This window comes from Rhinatrema bivittatum, chromosome 1, assembly GCF_901001135.1.
Source record: "Rhinatrema bivittatum chromosome 1, aRhiBiv1.1, whole genome shotgun sequence".
Classification (NCBI taxonomy): Eukaryota; Metazoa; Chordata; class Amphibia; order Gymnophiona; family Rhinatrematidae; genus Rhinatrema; species Rhinatrema bivittatum.
In genome coordinates, this window is record NC_042615.1 from 138274000 (window position 1) to 138291647 (window position 17648).

A 17648-nucleotide genomic window follows, 5' to 3' on the forward strand; every position below is an offset into this window, starting at 1 on the left:
GATGCCAGGAGCAGTGGAGGCATGGTGACTGTCCATCACCAATGCCATCCGAGACAGCAAGGGCATCTTCCTCGGTGCTGGAGAATGACCAGGCCGAGTACCGTGGGAATCATCCTAAGCGGCACGGTGACCGTCTGTCACCGACGCCATCCATGACATTGGTGGCATCTTCCTTGGTGCTGGAGAATGACCGGGCTGAGCACCGAGGGAAACATCGTTACTGCCACGGTAACAGTCCATCGCTGATACCATTCTGGACATCGGTGGCAGTTTCCTCGGGGCTGGAGAATGACCTGGCCGATCACCGAAGGAAACATCGTAGCCGGCACCAACGTGGTTCCGCATTCGGTGCAGGCACTGATACCGCACCGGCATCAATGTCCATTGAGCCAGTTGCAAAGCGGGCCCAGGTACAAGAGTCTCCATGCTCCTCTGCACCCGAGGCGTTCCCCACCGACACCGGTGTCGGGTACTGAGCCACCACAGATTCATGTGGAAGTGCCAGTAATGCCTAGCCTGTCTCCCCCTGTAGCTGCGCTACCTATACCAATTTCCAGGGAGGAGCTGGACGACCTCATCCATCAGGCTGTACTCGATGCCTTCCGGAATCTACTAAAACCGGAGCCATCAATATTCGCACCGTTGTGGCACCGCCTCGTTGTGGCACCTACCAACGACAGCCTAAGTCATCGACGCCGACTCATCCTTCTGAGCCTTCACGGACCCCTATACCTATCCCGGCATCCTCGAACGGCGATGGGCACTCTAATCCCGCTTCGGCACCGATCCCATCAAGACCTAAGTAAAGGATGTCTGAAACCATCCCTTTTGACCTGGTCACTAAAAAGGACCAGACGTTTTCAGAAGGGTTTCTGTCGTAACTTCTTCCAAGAACTATATTGGTGTCACGTATTGCTATTTACCAGCTATATTTGACACAACACCAAGGGAACCTCTCTGCCATCCACATGAAATTCGAGCAACATGTGATTGCTTCAAAACGTCCTCCCATTGGCAGCAACAGGACTCAGTACTAGATGGTGAATCTGGATTATGGCCCCTGATTTATGGCCCGAAGTTCAAGATAAACTAGCTGATCTGCCATACGCTGCAGATAATCTCTTCGTGCACAAGGTCCAGCAGACAGTGGCTCAATTGCAAGACCACTGCGAGACCCTGCAACAGCTCTCTATGTTTCTTGCATAGCAAAGAGGGATGCTAGAAGGACCTTTTACCGCTCCTGCGTGATACCAACTGATATCCAGATCACACCAGCTACGCCAGTTGGGCAGGCTCCTGGATTTTTCGACCTTGCCAGAGAACAGAACGGTCCATCCCACTGAGGACCAGGGCTCGGGATACCATTCCCCGGTCGCAACAAGGCAGAGGATTTTAATCCCGCTATTTCCTACTTTCAAAGAAAACAGGTGACCTCTGCCCATCCTGGACCTCAGAAATCTCAACAAATTTCTTCAGAAAGAAAAGTTCAAAATAGTGTCTCTCGGCACCATGCTTTCCTTACTACAACAAGGGGGTTGCCTCTATTCTCTGGACTTTCTATAAGCTTCATAGTGAGTCAACGCTTTCAATAGCAAGTTCTGCCATTCGAACTAGCTTCGACAACTTGTGTACTTCACCAAATGCCTAGCAGTGACTGTCGCTCATCTACAAAGAACAACAGTATTCACGCGTTTCCTTACCTGGGCGACTGCCCAATAAGGAGTCCATCCAAACAAGGAGCTCTAAATTCTCTAAGACTCGCTATAAATCTACTACATTTGGCTGGGAATTCTGATCAACTACCATAAATCCCATATGGAACAGATCTGGGCACTACAGTCGCAAAGGCCTTCCTGCCCAACAACCGCGCAGACATCCTATCAAATTGTCCACATCTCTGCGCGCATGCAACATAACCTCAGCCCATCAATTCTTCCATTGCTGGGCCACATAGTTTCCATGATCCACGTCACTCCTATGGCCAGGCTAGCCAAGAGAAAAACTCCGTGGATATTAAGATTTCAGTGGCTCTAAGCCGTTCAACCACTTTCATCCCTGATCCATATCACCGATCCAGTAACCAAATCCTCAGATGATCTTGGTCACGATCGCATCCAATTTGGGTTGGAGAGCTCATATCAACACCCTCCAAACCCAAAATGCATCGATGCCGCTCCATGAAAAGTCTCAATTCAACTTCCTGGAACTTCGAGCCATGCGTTATGCCCTTTATGCCTTCAAACACTGCCTCTAACACAAAACGTTTGGATACAGACAGACAACATAGTGGCAATGTGGTACTCGAACAAACAGGGACGCACAGGCTCTTATCTGCTCTGCCAGGAAGCTGCGCAGTTCTGGGCCTGGGCCCTTGCACACTCCATGCATCTCTGGGCCACTTATCTAACAGGCATACCGAACATACTAACAGACCATCTTAATCAATGTCTCCATCCCCACAAGTGGTCTCTGAAACCATGTGTAGCGAGTAAAATCTTCTAGCGCTGAGGTCAACCAACTATCGACCCTCTTGCGTCTGAATCGAACCACAGAGTGGACAGATTCTGCTCCCGACACAGGCTTCAAAATGCTTTAGCCATGGACACCTTTGCTCACCCCTGCAAAAAAGGCCTCCTATATGCGCCTCAGTTCCATCTCAGCGTACAACCAGGGAGTAGGGGATGCCCTGTTAATGTCTCAACCCCTTATGAGTCTGCTTATCATGGGTTTTCTACGACTTACACCTCCTCTACAATCACCGGTTACGGAATGGGGCCTAAATGTAGTGCTTACAAGGCTCATGCATTCCCTGTTCGAACCTTTGCATTCCTATAACGTTAAAATTCTAACATGGAAAATTATTTTCCTCATATCCATCACTTCTAAAAGGGTCAGTGAATTACAAGCCCTTGTTGCATACTCATCCAACACTAGGTTCCTCCGTGACCAAGTGGTCCTCCGTCTTCACCCTAAATTTCTTATAAAAGTGGACACAGCCTCTCACCTTACTCAGTCTATAGTCTGCCCACTCTTTCCCAAGGCCTCATTCTCACCAGGGCAAAAGGGTTTTGCACACCTTGGACTATAAGCGTGCACTTGCATTCTATCTAAACCGCACTGCACTGCATAGGAAATCCACCCAACTCTTTGCTTCTTTGACAAAGATAAGCTGTAGGTTCTAGTGGGCAAACAAACTCTCTCCAACTATGCTATGAGGAAGCAGGCCTTCCTCTCCAGGGGTGAGTGCAGGCACAGTTTGTAAGGGCCATGGCAACATTGGTAGCACACTATCGTTAAGTACCAATTGCCGACATCTGCTAGGCTGCGACATGGAGCTCTTTTCACACATTCGCAGCCCTCTACTGCTTAGATAAGGAAATCAGTCAAGACTCTGCCTTTGGCCAATCTGTCTTGCAAAACTTTGTTCCAGTATAATCCCCAACTCCTTCCACAACCACCTGCTGTGATTTCAGGCTGCCTCATCATTGCCAATAGCACCCCAATTATTGGGCCTGCTGCACAAGTTGTCTGCTATTGGCCAGTTGTAATATGAGTCAGCCTGTAGCTTGCTAATCACCCATATGTGAGGACTACCATCCTGCTTGTCCTGGGAAAAAGCAGAGTTGCTTACCTGTAACAGGTGTTCTCCCAGGACAGCAGGATGAGGTCCTCACGAAACCCACCCGCCACCCCGCGGAGTTGGGTCCACTTACGTTTATTATTTTATTTTTTCGCTCGCCCTTTTTGCTCCAAATGATACTGAAGGGAGACCCCTGTGGACACAGGGATCATTTCATGCTGGGCATGCTCAGTTTGCCAGTCAGAGTTTCTAGAAATTTTGACAAAAGTGTTCCGTAATAGGGCTCCACCTGATGACGTCACCCATATGTGAGGACTATATCCTGCTGTCCTGAGAGAACACCTGTTAAGGTAAGCAACTCTGCTGTATTTGCGGTCAGTTCCCGGTGGCTTACCGCTTCGGTGCCCGATGGTCACTGACCGCGAGCCTGCCAAATTTTAACATGGCGACCAGGTTTAGAAAATGTCCCAAGTGTCCGAGGACCATGTCCATAACAGACCCGCATGAAGTATGTGTTTTGTGCTTAGGTCTCTCGCACGATGTTCATCGATGCCCTGGTTGTGCACAAATGACCCCCAAAAGCTGTCACGCTCGCCTGGACAAAATGGAGCAGTTGTTTGCTTCAGAACAGACTGCTTCATCGATGCCAGTTCAAGCACCACCAACTGTGGAGGATCCATTGACCTCTGTGCCAGGGAAAGACTGGACCGAGCACCAAGGGAAACACCAGCACCGACAGGCATCCCCGACCGGTGCCGGCACCGATACCGCAGCGGCATCGACTTCCATCGAGCTGCCTGCGAAGAGGGTCCGGGGAAAGGAACCCCCATACTTCTCTGGACCCGGGACCCCTAGGTGTTCCCCACAGATACCGCTGCTGGGCACCAAGCCTCCACGGGCCCCGTGGAGGTTCCGGTGACGCCTAGCCTGCCTCCTACCCCGATCGCCGTGCCACGCATGCTGGCTTCCCGCGAGGAATTGGCCCGCATGGTCCAAGAGGCAGTGTTTAAAGCCTTACGAGGCTTCCAATCGCCACTGGCCCCGGAACCGGCTCCCTCAATGGTGGCACTGCTCCTCGAGCGCCTCGATATGCCCATCAGTGCCTTATCAACTCCTCTGCCAACGGACACGCTGGCATCGAGTCATCCATCGAGGCCTCCGGAAGTCCCGATTCCAGTACTGGATTCCTCGGAGTAGGAAGGATCAATTCTCGGCCACATCCCTCCATGGGAACCATCGATGCCGGAGCCCATGCCAGGGCCATCGGAGCTACCGGTACCCAAGCGCACCTCATCTGCCCTGATGCTAGCGCCGATTCCATTGATGCCAAGGTCGCATCCATCGATGCCTTCCCGCCCTCTCGGCTTTGGCATGCTTCCTCCATCGGGAGATCCACCGGGAGAAGGCGAAAGTCCCTGTAATCCATGGGGGCGATGCATCCTCAGTTGATTCATCATGGACATCCGAGGACCTACTCTGAGCCTTCACCGCCGGAGGAAAGGTGATGATCTCCTCCAGAAGACCTCTCCTTTGCCAGTTTTGTCAAAGAGATGTCTGAGACTATACCTTTTACACTGGTCACGGAGGAAGATGCTCGCCATAAAATGTTGGAGGTCTTACAATTTGTAGATGCTCCAAAAGAATAATGGAAATACTGGTACATGAAGTTCTGTTGGACCTCATGCACCGCCTGTGGGAACATCCAGGTACGTGCCCCCAGTCAATAAAAAGACAGATGCTACCTACCTGGTTCAACAAGCCCCAGGTTTTCAAAAGAGTCAGCTGCCCCACCACTCTGTAGTTGTGGAATCAGCTCAGAATAAGGCTAAACGATCGCGTCCACATTCTTCTGCCCCTCCTGGTAAAGAACAGAAAGCATTGGATGCATTGGGACGAAGGATTTTCCATGTTGATATCGCGAATTGCAGCATATCAACTTTACATGACCCAATATAATAGAAATCTCTGGAAACAAGTCCAAGAGATTGCGGAGACACTACCACAGCAACAAGAAGCCTTGTCCTCCATCCTACAAAAAGGAATGGAAGCAGGTAAACACGAAGTCAGAGCTCACTAAGATTCTTTTGAAACAGCATCCAGAGTCTTGGCAGCGGGCATCAGTGCTAGAAGCTGTGCCTGGTTTAAGGTCTCAGACCTAAACCTGGAAGTGCAGGACAAACTGGCAGATCTACCCTCTACCAGAGACAACCTGTTCAGGGATAAGATCCAGAATGCAGTGGCCCAGTTAAAGGACCATCATGAGATCCTGTGCCAGTTGTCAATTGTCTCCTCAGATGTTCCCTCCGTAGCCCGCAGGGCCACGCGTAGAGAACCCAAGAAACAAGTCTATAGGCCACGCAGATATTACCCTCCTGCATCCTGTACACGACTGGCTCGGGCACCTCAGAGGGGATATGCACGCCAAACTAGAACATCTAGACCACAGCCAGCTCCGCAAGCTGGCCCCGCGTCTGGATTTTGACTCTCTTCCAGAGAGCAGCAGCCATAATCCATTGGGGAGCCGCCTGTGCCACTTTGCAACAAATTGGCATCCAATCACCACGGACCAGTGGGTACTGTCCATCGTAACCCATGGTTACCATCTAATTTTTCAAAAATATCCCTGGACTTCCCACGCAATCCATCCTGGAGTTGGGATGACCACACAGGAAAACTCGAGTCAGAGCTCTCAAGCCTTCTGTCGGTCAGAGCTGTGGAACTGGTTCCACCGAATCAGCAGGGAAAAGGTTTTACTCCAGATATTTCCTTATTCAAAAAAGACCGGCGGCCTCCGTGCCTTGACTATATTTCTTCGCAAGGAAACGTTCAGGGTGGTATCCCTGGGCACCATGCTTCCTCTACTTCAACAAGGGGATTGGCTCTGCTCTCTGTACCTTCAAGACGCATATGCCCATATTGCGATCTCCCCTCTTAATCGCAAATATCTGCGATTTGTGGTGGGCCGCAGTCACTATGAATACAAGGTACTACCATTTGCCCTAGCCTCAGTGCCTCGAGTCTTTACGGTCTCAGACCTACACAGCAGAGGCGTATGCGTGTTTCCATACCTGGACAACTGGCTCATAAAAAGCCAAACAAACAAGGAGCCCTCGACTCTCTCGGTCTCACCATAAGGCTTCTAAACTCATTGGAATTTTTAATAAATTACCCCAAATCCCAATTCACACCTTCTCATCTCTCCTTTATAGTAGCAGACCTAGACACGACACTGTCCAGAGCATTCTTACCCAATGAACGTGGGATTACGCTGTCCAGCCTTGCCAGCTTTATCCCCGTCAAAAAAGAGCCTCAGCTGGCCAGCTACTCAGCTTGCTCGGCCACATGGCATCAACTGTCCATGTCACCACTATGGCACGCCTTGCCATGAGAGTGACCCAATGGACTCTGAAATCCCAGTGGCGACAAGCTACTCAGCCGCTATCTTCCATGGTACACATAACCAGCCAGCTTCGTCTGTCCCTTACCTGGTGGACACAAACAGCCAACTTACAAGTGGGTCTTCCTTTCCAGCAACCGGCTCCTCAGATGACCTTAACTACGGACGCCTCCAACCTAGGTTGCGGAGCCCACGTCCAAGGCCTTCAAACTCAAGGGACTTGGACAAAAGCCGAAACAACCCATCAAATCAACTTTCTGGAGCTTTGAGCGATGCGGTACGCCCTTTATGCATTTCAGGATTACCTCTCCAACAAAGTTGTCCTGATTCAAACAGACAACCAAGTTGCAATGTGGTATCTGAACAAACATGGGGGCATGGGCTCTTATCTGCTTTGCCAGGAGGCAGCACAGATTTGGGCCTGGGTCCTGTCGCATTCCATTCTTCTGCGAGCCACTTATCTAGCAGGCTCACAGAATGTACTGGTGGACCGCCTCAGCTGACGTTTCCAGTCCCACGAATGGTCTCTGGATCCCTTGGTTGGGAGCAGAATCTTCCATCGGTGGGGTCATCCGACAATTGACCTCTTTGCGTCCAGTCAGAACCACAAAGTGGAAAGCTTCTGCTCCCTGCGCAGGGACAACATGCATCAGCCAGGGATGCCTTTACCCGTCCCTGGAACAAAGACCTACTTTATGCGTATCCTCTGATTCCACTAATAAGCAAGACTCTTGTGAAGCTATAACAGGATTCTCGTAGCCCCATGCTGGCCGCATCACATTTGGTTTCCCATACTTCATGACCTTTCTGTCCAGGATCCCATTCGCCAGGGCATGTTGCCCAACCTCATAACACAGAATCACGGCAAGTTATGCCACCCGAATCTCCAGGCCCTCTCTCCTTGACGGCCTGGATATTGAAAGGCTGATACTACAACCACTCAACCTTTCAAGTGACATATCTCAAGGCCTAGTAGCTTCACGGAAGCCTTCCACACGGAAATCCTACTACTCTAAATGGAAAAGATTTACCTTGTGGTGCACACAAAAGGGCTTGGATCCTTTTTCTTGCCCCACATTGAGTCTGTTGGATTATCTCTTGTACCTCTCGGAATCTGGTCTCCAGACATCATCTATCTGAGTGCACAGTGCCATCTCTGCTTACCACCAAGGTGAGTGAGTTACAGGCCCTTGTGACCTACTCACCCTACATGACTGGGTGATTCTCCGCATTCACCCTAAATTCCTTCCTAAGGTGGTAACTGATTTCCATTTAAATCAGTCCATAGTCTTGCCCACTTTCTTTCCAAGACCTCACGCTCACCCAGGTGAGCGAGCTCTCTACACCTTGGACTGTAAGCGTGCTCTTGCGTTTTACTTAGACCGCACTACAGCCCACAGGAAGTCCACCCAACTCTTTGTCTCTTTTCATAAGAACAAACTTGGGAATGCGGTGGGCAAGCAAACACTGTCAAACTGGTTGGCAGACTGCATCGCATTCTGTTACCAGCAAGCAGGCCTTCCACTACAGGGACGAGTGAAGGCACACTCACCAGTGTAGGAATCCAACTCATCCTACCTCGACCCGCTGTGAATTTCAGGCTGCCTCATCCTTGCCAACAGCACCCCAGTTGTTGTGCCTGTTGCACATGTTCGGTGCTACTTGGCCTCATACTTCTGACTCAGCCTGTAGCTTGCTATTCACCCATATGTGAGGACTACCATCCTGCTTGTCCTGGGAGAAAGCAGAGTTGCTTACCTGTAACAGGTGTTCTCCCAGGATAGCAGGATGCTAGTCCTCACGAAACCCGCCCGCCACCCCGCGGAGGTGGGTTCGCTTACGTTTTATTATTTTATTTTTCGCTCATACTTCTGCTACAAATGAGACTAAAGGGGGACCCCTGCCTGTTGCAGGGTTAGTGGCATGCTAGGTAGGCTCAGTGTGCCAGTCAAAGTTCTAGAAACTTTGACAAAAGTGTTCTGTGACAGGGCTCCATCTGATGATGTCATCCATATGTAAGGACTAGCATCCTACTGTCCTGGGAGAACACCTGTTACAGGTAAGCAACTCTGCTTTTTCTATCCCTACCCCTTCTGCTGATAAGAATTTTGGTTGTTGCCTATGTTTTTAAAAAATGTTTCTGCTCCTGGCCCTCCCCATCTGGTTACAGTACTAAGATGTCAATTTTTTCTGTTAACTGCCACACCATTTTACACTATAGTAGTGTATAGCTGTGAAGTGTCTGACCAACTACTGCTTCCTGTTCAGCATTCAGTTTCTGAGATCTTCCTGAGTTCAGGGCATCTTATTATAAAATCTTGAAAGAGAAGATATTAGTCTTTAAAATGCATCCTGTTTCTGACCAAAAATACCTTTAACAATGGATATGATGAGAAAAGAACAGGTTATAAAGATGAGAGGAATGTGGGAATTAGATAAAATTCCAATCCATCTCCAAGGCAGGTAAATAAATCTGATAATATTTATTTATTTGCTCTTATATACCGACATTTGTTTTCACATCACATCGGTTTACATAATAACAAGTGGAAAAAGAGAGGAAATTACATCTGAACAATATTCTTAACTACTAATCAGTATTACAGGGCCTAGCCTATAGCTGGGGAAGGTGCAACAAATCCCTTCTTTACCATATGCGGCTCCAACATCCTGTTGCAACTCTTTGGAAGGCTTTTGGGTGAATGTTAAAGAATAGCCAGGTGTCGAAGCCCTGGAAGAAGACCCGAAACCAGGGTTCGAGTCCCGCTGTCGCTCCTTGTGACCTTGGGCAAGTCACTTTACCCTGCATTGCCTCAGGTACAAAACTTAGATTGTAAGCCCTCTGGGGATAGAGAAATACCTACAGTACCTGAATGTAAACCGATGTGATATCGCAGATCGAATGTCGATATATAAAAATAATAAATAAATAAGAAATAGCTTTACAGTGGTTATTATATTAGTTTACATGTGTCTAGACCAACATTATTTATTTATTTTAGAGTATGTATTTCCTGCCCATCTACTATTTGGGATGGGTTACAAACTACATTCATAAAAATTAACATAAAACAATCATCACTGATATGATAGATTACAAATTACATTATAGAACTGAGTGGGGGGGAGAAGGATTTCAACTTGAAGGTCCATATGCGACCTCGATCTAAAATACAGTATTAGATATAGTAACTTTTTAAAAATGAACTTGAATTTTTTTTTTGTTTGTGACTGTATTTTGATGTCATAATTGTAAAACATTGATTTGAAATCATAGCCAGTCAGGGTTCAGGGTATTCATTGCTATTTCTGTGTTTAAATAAATATCTTAAATTTTGTTTTTTTATAGTTATGCAGAAGTTCGAGCAAAGCGAAGGCGAGAGCTGGGCATTGAAGATTCTCCTCCAGAGATAACGGCAGATAAAGTGAGCAGTATAACATCTTCTGTTTCATAATTTCTTTTCTGCGTACGTTTCAAATATTCTGGCTGCCTTGGCGCCCACAATTTCATTCATTGTGATTGCTAAGCATAGCCCAGAGAGAGAGGGCATGCTGGTTACAGAAGGGAGGAGACTTTTTTTGGCGGGGGGGAGGATAAAATTGGGTGCGGGAAAGAAGGAAGAGGATGGAGGGTTATAAAATAAAGAGGAGGCTGGGAGAACAAAGTAAAGAAAATCAGAGATGGGAAAGCCTCCCCACCTCCAAAAAAAGCAAAATAAGCTACAAGATACTCTATAAAGTTTTTTTGTGTATTTTTTAAGCATCCAGTAGAAAATTGTATAAAAAAAAAAAAACATTATCTTTGGGTACTAAAGTTTTTGGCTGATACCTAGCTCTTTATATAATTCTCCACACTTGGCTTATACTATAAATGTGCAAATGATGTGCAATTTATTTTTACTGACATATACCAATGTTCTTTTATTTTGTAAACTGTTTTTTTAAAGAACAGTTTTCACATTATTGGTTTTTTTGTATTATATTTTATTTATGCAAATTTTACAATACTAGACAGCAATAGCTTATCTGTGATGAGTCAAACAAAGCAAATCAAAATTTATATTGTATATATCCATACATTATTCAGGAAAATATCCATATCAGTATACAATACTATCACATTTTCAAGCACAAATTTCAAACAAATACAGAGACCCGTTAAAGGAATTACAGGTGATCCAAGGTTACAATTGGAGCAAAACTAGGAAACATTTTTTAGTTATAACAATGAGTGAGTATCAGCACTAATACACACATACTATGACTCGGCGGTTAGCACTAACAATTATTTTTCAGGAATGAGAATTAAGAAAAGAGCATAGTTGCACTGGGTCAAAGAACACATATCTATTATTGTTAAATGTAACCACACATTTACTAGGATATCGAATCATAATCATAGCGCCAAGATTTCTCGCTTCTTGGCACATAGCTAGAAATTTTTTTCTACGCAATTGGGTGGTCTTAGTAATGTCTGGATAAATCCAGAGTTTTGGCACAAAAAATAGGTTATCTCTGTTCTAAGAAAAAGTCTCAACACAGTGTCTCTGTCAGAGGGAAAAACAAACATTACCAACAAAGTTCCTCAGTAGTCAACTTGCTCTTCTATAGATTGCTCTATTAAATTCGTTAGATTAAGAGATTCAGTTAGCAGCATTACTGCTGTTTCTTGTTGAACTTCCCCTTCTTTCTTTTTAACATTCAAAAAATATAATTTTGCTATAGGTGGAATAGCCTCTTGAGGAATAGATCATATTTCTATCATGTATTTTTTGAATTTTTTGAATTTTTTATGGGGGAAGATTAGAACTCTCAAATTTTTATATTTCATCACATTTTCAATATTTTCAAATTTTCTAAGAGTAACTTGTTCTCCTTGAATCAGTTCAGATTGTGTTTTCTCACAGGACAAGCAGGATGGTAGTCCTCACATATGGGTGACATCATCAGGATGGAGGCCAATCACGGAAAACTTCTGTCAAAGTTTCCAGAACTTTGACTGGCCCCTACTGGGCATGCCCAGCATGTCACTAACCAACCAGATCATATAATTACTCCAGAAACCGTTATCGTAACCAGCGGAGAGCGCGTCCTCAGAGGCAACAGCCACCTCGGGCTCCCTCTTCTCGTTCGCACTCCTGGAACCGGCCCTTTTGTGGGCGCCGCCAGGGTAAGGAAGCGCAGGGTGCTGGTACATCCGCTAAATCTACCCAATGATGCCAGACGGACCCGCGAGGTGGTCCCTCGACTGGGGGGTCGCCTTGCTCTCTTCTACGAAGAGTGGGTCCAAATCACGTCGGATCAATGGGTTCTGGATATTCTAAGACGCGGTTACGCTTTGGATTTTGTTTGCGCTCCTCGGGACCGGTTCCTGTTTTCCCCTTGCGGGTCCTTAATCAAACAGGGAGCCGTGCGGCAGACACTCGATCGTCTCCTTCAATTGGGGGCCATAGTGCCGGTGCCAGCTGCCGAACTGGGCCGGGGGCATTATTCAATCTACTTTGTGGTTCCCAAGAAGGAAGGTACTTTTCGTCCTATCCTGGACCTCAAGCAGGTCAACCGGTCCCTCAGAGTCCCTCGTTTCCGCATGGAGACACTCCGTTCAGTGTTAGCGGCAGTTCATCCAGGAGAATTCTTGGCTTCGTTGGATCTCACGGAGGCGTATCTCCGCATACCAATTTGTCAAGCTCATCAGCGTTACCTACGCTTCAAAATTTTGGGTCAACACTTCCAATTTCGCGCTCTTCCCTTTGGTCTGGCCACAGCTCCACGGATTTTCACGAAGATCATGGTGGTAGTGGCGGCAACCTTGCGCAAGGAAGGCATCCTTGTGCATCCTTACCTAGACGATTGGCTCATCCTTGCAAAGTCACGAGCGCAGTGTATCCTCGCAGTCGACAGAGTGGTGCAACTCCAATCTCTGGGATGGATTGTCAACTTCACCAAGAGCAGCCTGGTCCCGTTCCAGTCGTTGGATTTTCTGGGCGCTCACTTCGACACCAAGAATGCCTGGGTTTTTCTGCATCCGGACAGAGCTCATTCTCTGCGTCAGCAGATTCAAGGATTTATGGCGCTCGAGACGCCCACTGCCTGGGACTACCTGCAGGTACTGGGGACCATGGCCTCGACCATCGATCTGGTTCCTTGGGCATTTGCGCATCTGCGGCCTCTGCAGAGATCCCTACTCTCCCGGTGGCAGCTGGTGTCGAGAGATTTCCAGGCAATCCTTCCGATTCCGAGAGGAACCTTCATCAGTCTCCATTGGTGGCTGGAACCATGGCACCTAGCTCAGGGGGTGTTGCTGGAGGACCCGGATTGGGTGATTATCACCACGGACGCCAGCCTCACAGGCTGGGGAGCGGTCTGTCGGGACAGCTCAATCCAGGGTTGATGGACGGAGGAACAGTCGAAGTGGCCCATCAACCGCTTGGAGACCAGGGCGGTCCGTCTGGCATTACAGGGTTTCTTCCCCATAGTACGCCATCAAGCAGTCAGGGTGCTATCGGATAATGCGACTACAGTAGCATACATCAATCGCCAGGGAGGCACGAGAAGTCGGTTGGTCTCTCTGGAAACCGACAAATTGATGGAGTGGGCCTCGCATATAGCGGGAGTGGACAACGTACAGGCGGACTTTCTCAGCCGACAAAACTTGGATCCCGGAGAGTGGGAGCTCTCGCAGCAGGCGATGCTGATAATAGTACGGCGTGGGGGACACCGCACGTAGACCTAATGGCAACCGCCGGAAATGCAAAGGCCGCCCGCTTCTTCAGCCGCAGGCGGGAGCGCGGCGCCGAGGGCGTGGACACGCTGGTCCTGCCCTGGCCGCGCCACTGTCTCCTATATGTTTTCCCACCGTGGCCCCTCGTGGGCAAGGTCATCCGCAGGATAGAGGCACACCAAGGGCCGGTGATCCTTGTGGCGCCAGAGTGGCCCCGACGACCGTGGTTCGCGGATCTGCACAATTTGACGGTGGAGGGTCCCCTTCGTCTCGGTCAGCTGCCACGTCTTCTACGCCAGGGACCAATATTTTTCAAGGAGGCAGATCGCTTCTGTCTTGCGGCCTGGCTTTTGAGAGGCGTCAGTTGAGGAGGCGCGGTTATCCGGAGCCGGTTATTTCAACTCTACTGAAAAGCACGTAAGATGTCCACCTCTGTTACCTATGTTCAAGTCTGGAAGGTCTTTGAGGATTGGTGTGGAGCGAATGACATTCTTCCCATGCAGGCCTCAGTGCCACAAGTCCTTTCCTTCTTGCAGGCAGATTTGGGTCTTGCTTACAATTCTCTTCGGGTTCAGGTGGCGGCCTTGGGGGCTTTTCTTCGCAGTGGAATTAAGGAGTTTCTGTCCTCGCATCCAGACGTCTCCCGTTTCCTTAAAGGAGTGAAACACTTGAAGCCTCCGATTCGCCCACCTTGTTCGTCGTGGAATCTGAATCTGGTGCACCGAGTCCTTTGTGGTTCGCCATTCGAACCTCTAAGCTCGGCTACCATCAAGGACGTCACTCTCAAGACCATTTTTCTCGTGGCAATCAGTTCAGCAAGGCATATTTCCGAGCTGCAGGCCCTATCCTGTCGTGAACCATACCTTCGTTTCACGCCTGAAGGGGTTTCGCTGAGGACGGTTCCTTCTTTTCTCCCTAAAGTGGTTTCAGCATTCCACCTCAACCAATCGGTGGAATTACCATCTTTTGCCTCTTCTGAGTCTGGAGACCTGCGTAGACTGGATGTACGGCAGTCTCTGATACGCTATCTGGAGGTGACTAATGATTTTCGGCTCTCCGATCATCTGTATTCTCTGGTCCGGACCCCGGAAGGGTTGCATGGCCTCCAAACAATCTATAGCGCAGTGGTTGAAGGGAGCGATCATAGCGGCGTACCTTGGCGTAGGTAAGTCCCCTCCGCTGGTTGTCAAGGCTCATTCTCTTCGAGCCCAGGCGACATCTTGGGCGGAGAGCTCCTCCGTCTCCACTCAGGAGATTTGTAGGGCGGCCACCTGGAAGTCGATCCATACCTTTGCGAGACATTATCGCCTAGACGTCGGTGCTCCGTCGGGCGGTCAGTTTGGAGACAAGGTAATACGAGCAGGGCTGTCTGCGGCCCACCCCTGATGGGAAAGCTTTGGTACATCCCACCATCTGGAATGATCCTGGTATGTACAGGGAAAAGAAAATTATTCCTTACCTGCTAATTTTCGTTCCTGTAATACCATGGATCATTCCAGACACCCTCCCTTGGTTTGGGGGTTTGCTTGTTGGACATCCCTGCCTACCTGTCTTAACAATCTTTTACTCTGTATTTCGAATACTGCGCGTCTTTTTTGTTCACGCACTGCTGTTCGTAAGTTCACTGTTCAGAATTTAGTTGCTGTTTATTTGGACAGTGGTTATTTCAATTCCTTCTTTGATTACTTGATCCCTCTGTTTTTAGTCTCTCTCTTTTGGGCTTTGTTAGTCTAGTTACTGAGAGCTGTTACAGGGGAGGCGTGGTTATATGGTTCCTCCCCTGGGAATTTTGTGTTCTGACTCCATCTGCTGGACATGGAACATAACCCACCGTCTGGAATGATCCATGGTATTACAGGAACGAAAATTAGCAGGTAAGGAATAATTTTCTTTTTTCTTTTTGTGTGAGGCATTGTGCAACAAGAAAAAATTCAGGCGTATGAGGAGCGAGTTTCAACCCGGCCTCACTTCAAGCGGCCATCTTGGATCCCCCTCCCACATTATTGTTATTTTTAACCAAGTAAACAGCATAGAATTGGGCCAGGCTAATTACTTTCATCTATCAGACTTGCAGGTACTAGAGATGTTGTGGAGGCAGCATTCACAGTTCATGGGCATGAGGAGTACCAGTCTGTGCCATTATACTTCACCTACTGACTGACTTGAGGACATGCTTTGGATCTGAAAGATGCTTGTGCCACATTCCCATTCACCCTGCCCATTGAAAGTTCCTCAGCTTTGCGATCAAAACCGTGCACTATAAGTATAAGGTGCTTCTCTCTGGCTTCTTGGCCGCTTCAAGAATGTTTACTAAAATATATTGCAGTCATAGCTGCATAGCTTTGTTGATAGTGAGCCTGCATGTTTCTTATAAGTAGATGATTGGTTGGAGGTAGTCTTCCTCACCGGGAGTGCTTGAGTCCTTCCACACAACCATCCGGCTTCTTCAGTCCCTAGGATTCCTGGTTGATTTCTTGAAATCTAATTTGATTCTGACTCAGAGGCTATAGTTCATAGGAGTCTGGTCGACTTCTTCAGGAAAAGGCATTACTTCCTATCAAAAGAGCCAGAGTTTTGATGAATCTGGTGAGATCCCTTTTATTGCATGACTGGATGCCAGCAAGGTCAATACTTGTTCTGATAGGTCACATGGTTGTGGGCAGTGCACATGGTTTCTCTGAATCATCTGAACATGCAGGGCCTCCAGTGGGATTAAGTGTTCTAGCCTTTGTCCCACCAGATCTTTCTAACTACCAAGATACAAATGTCCCTCCAGTGGTGGATGAACCTGGGGATTTTGATGATGGGTTTCTCATTTCATTTCATTTATTCATTTATAACCTGCTTATGCCAATCCCTGAAGCAGCATATGTAAAACATACATAATACAAGTCCTGGTGCATCAAATGAGCCTGTTCACTGACACCTCTGCCAGATTGTGGGAAGTATATACCGGTGGATCTAGGAGCATGGTCTCTCATGGAGACTCGCCTTATATCAGCCTTCTGGAACTATGAGCCATCCGTTATGCACTAAAAGCTTTCTCCTATCTGTTTCAAATAAGAGAATCTTGATCCAGACACCCACCCAGGTGGCTATGTTTTATGTAAACAAACAATATCCCAAAATGCTTGTACACCTGGTTTCTTCTTTCGTCTATCCAGAGTCTTGATTCACTTAAATTTCTTCAATTATCATCACATAGGAACATTGCAGGTTCTGCTGCCTGAACCAGCATTCACTGACCCTCATGATTTGGATGTTAAATATGCAGTAGTCTCTTCCTTCCTAAGGAGGTGGAGGATGTGCTGATTTCAGCCAGAAAGCCTTCATCTGGAAAATCCCTCAGCTCAATGGTTAGACCACACCTTGAATACTGTGTGCAGTTCTGGTCGCTGCATTTCAAAAAAGAAATAGTTACACTGGAGAAAGTATAGGGAAGAGCGACCAAAATTATAAAGGGCATGGAACGGCTCCTCTATGATGATAGGCTAAAAAGGATAGGGCTGTTCAGCTTGGAGAAGAGACGGCTGAGGGAGTGTATGATAGAGGTCTATAAAATCATGAAAGGACTTGATTGGGTAAATGTGAAACAGTTATTTACTCTTTCGGATAATACAAGGACTAGGCGGCACTCAATGAAATTAGCAAGCAGCACATTTAAAACAAATCAGAGAAAATTCTTTTTCCTTCAATGCACAATTAAGCTCTGGAATTCATTGCCAGAGGATGTGGTTAAGGCAACTAGTTGAGCTTTGTTTAAAAAAGGTTTGAATAAGTTCTTGGAGGAGAAGTTCATAAACTGCTATTAACCAGTATGGATTTGTTTGTTTATTTTGCTTTCTTTTTATTCAGATTTTTAAATCATACAAAGAACAAAATTTTGCATAGTAATAGCAAGAGAGACAAAAAAAATAGGTAATTATACAACAATTTACACATTAATATAT

General features: G+C 47.4%; 1 protein-coding gene across 10 annotated transcripts in view; it reads left to right on the forward strand.

Moving 5' to 3' along the window:
- Positions 1 to 17648, forward strand: part of CLOCK (clock circadian regulator) — a 430837-nt gene that overhangs the window by 267399 nt on the left and 145790 nt on the right. For all 10 annotated transcript variants that reach the window (XM_029587462.1, XM_029587474.1, XM_029587432.1 and 7 more), the window contains one exon: positions 10327 to 10402. In XM_029587462.1, coding sequence (XP_029443322.1) covers positions 10327 to 10402 — 76 coding nt within the window. The remainder of the gene's footprint in view (positions 1 to 10326; positions 10403 to 17648) is intronic.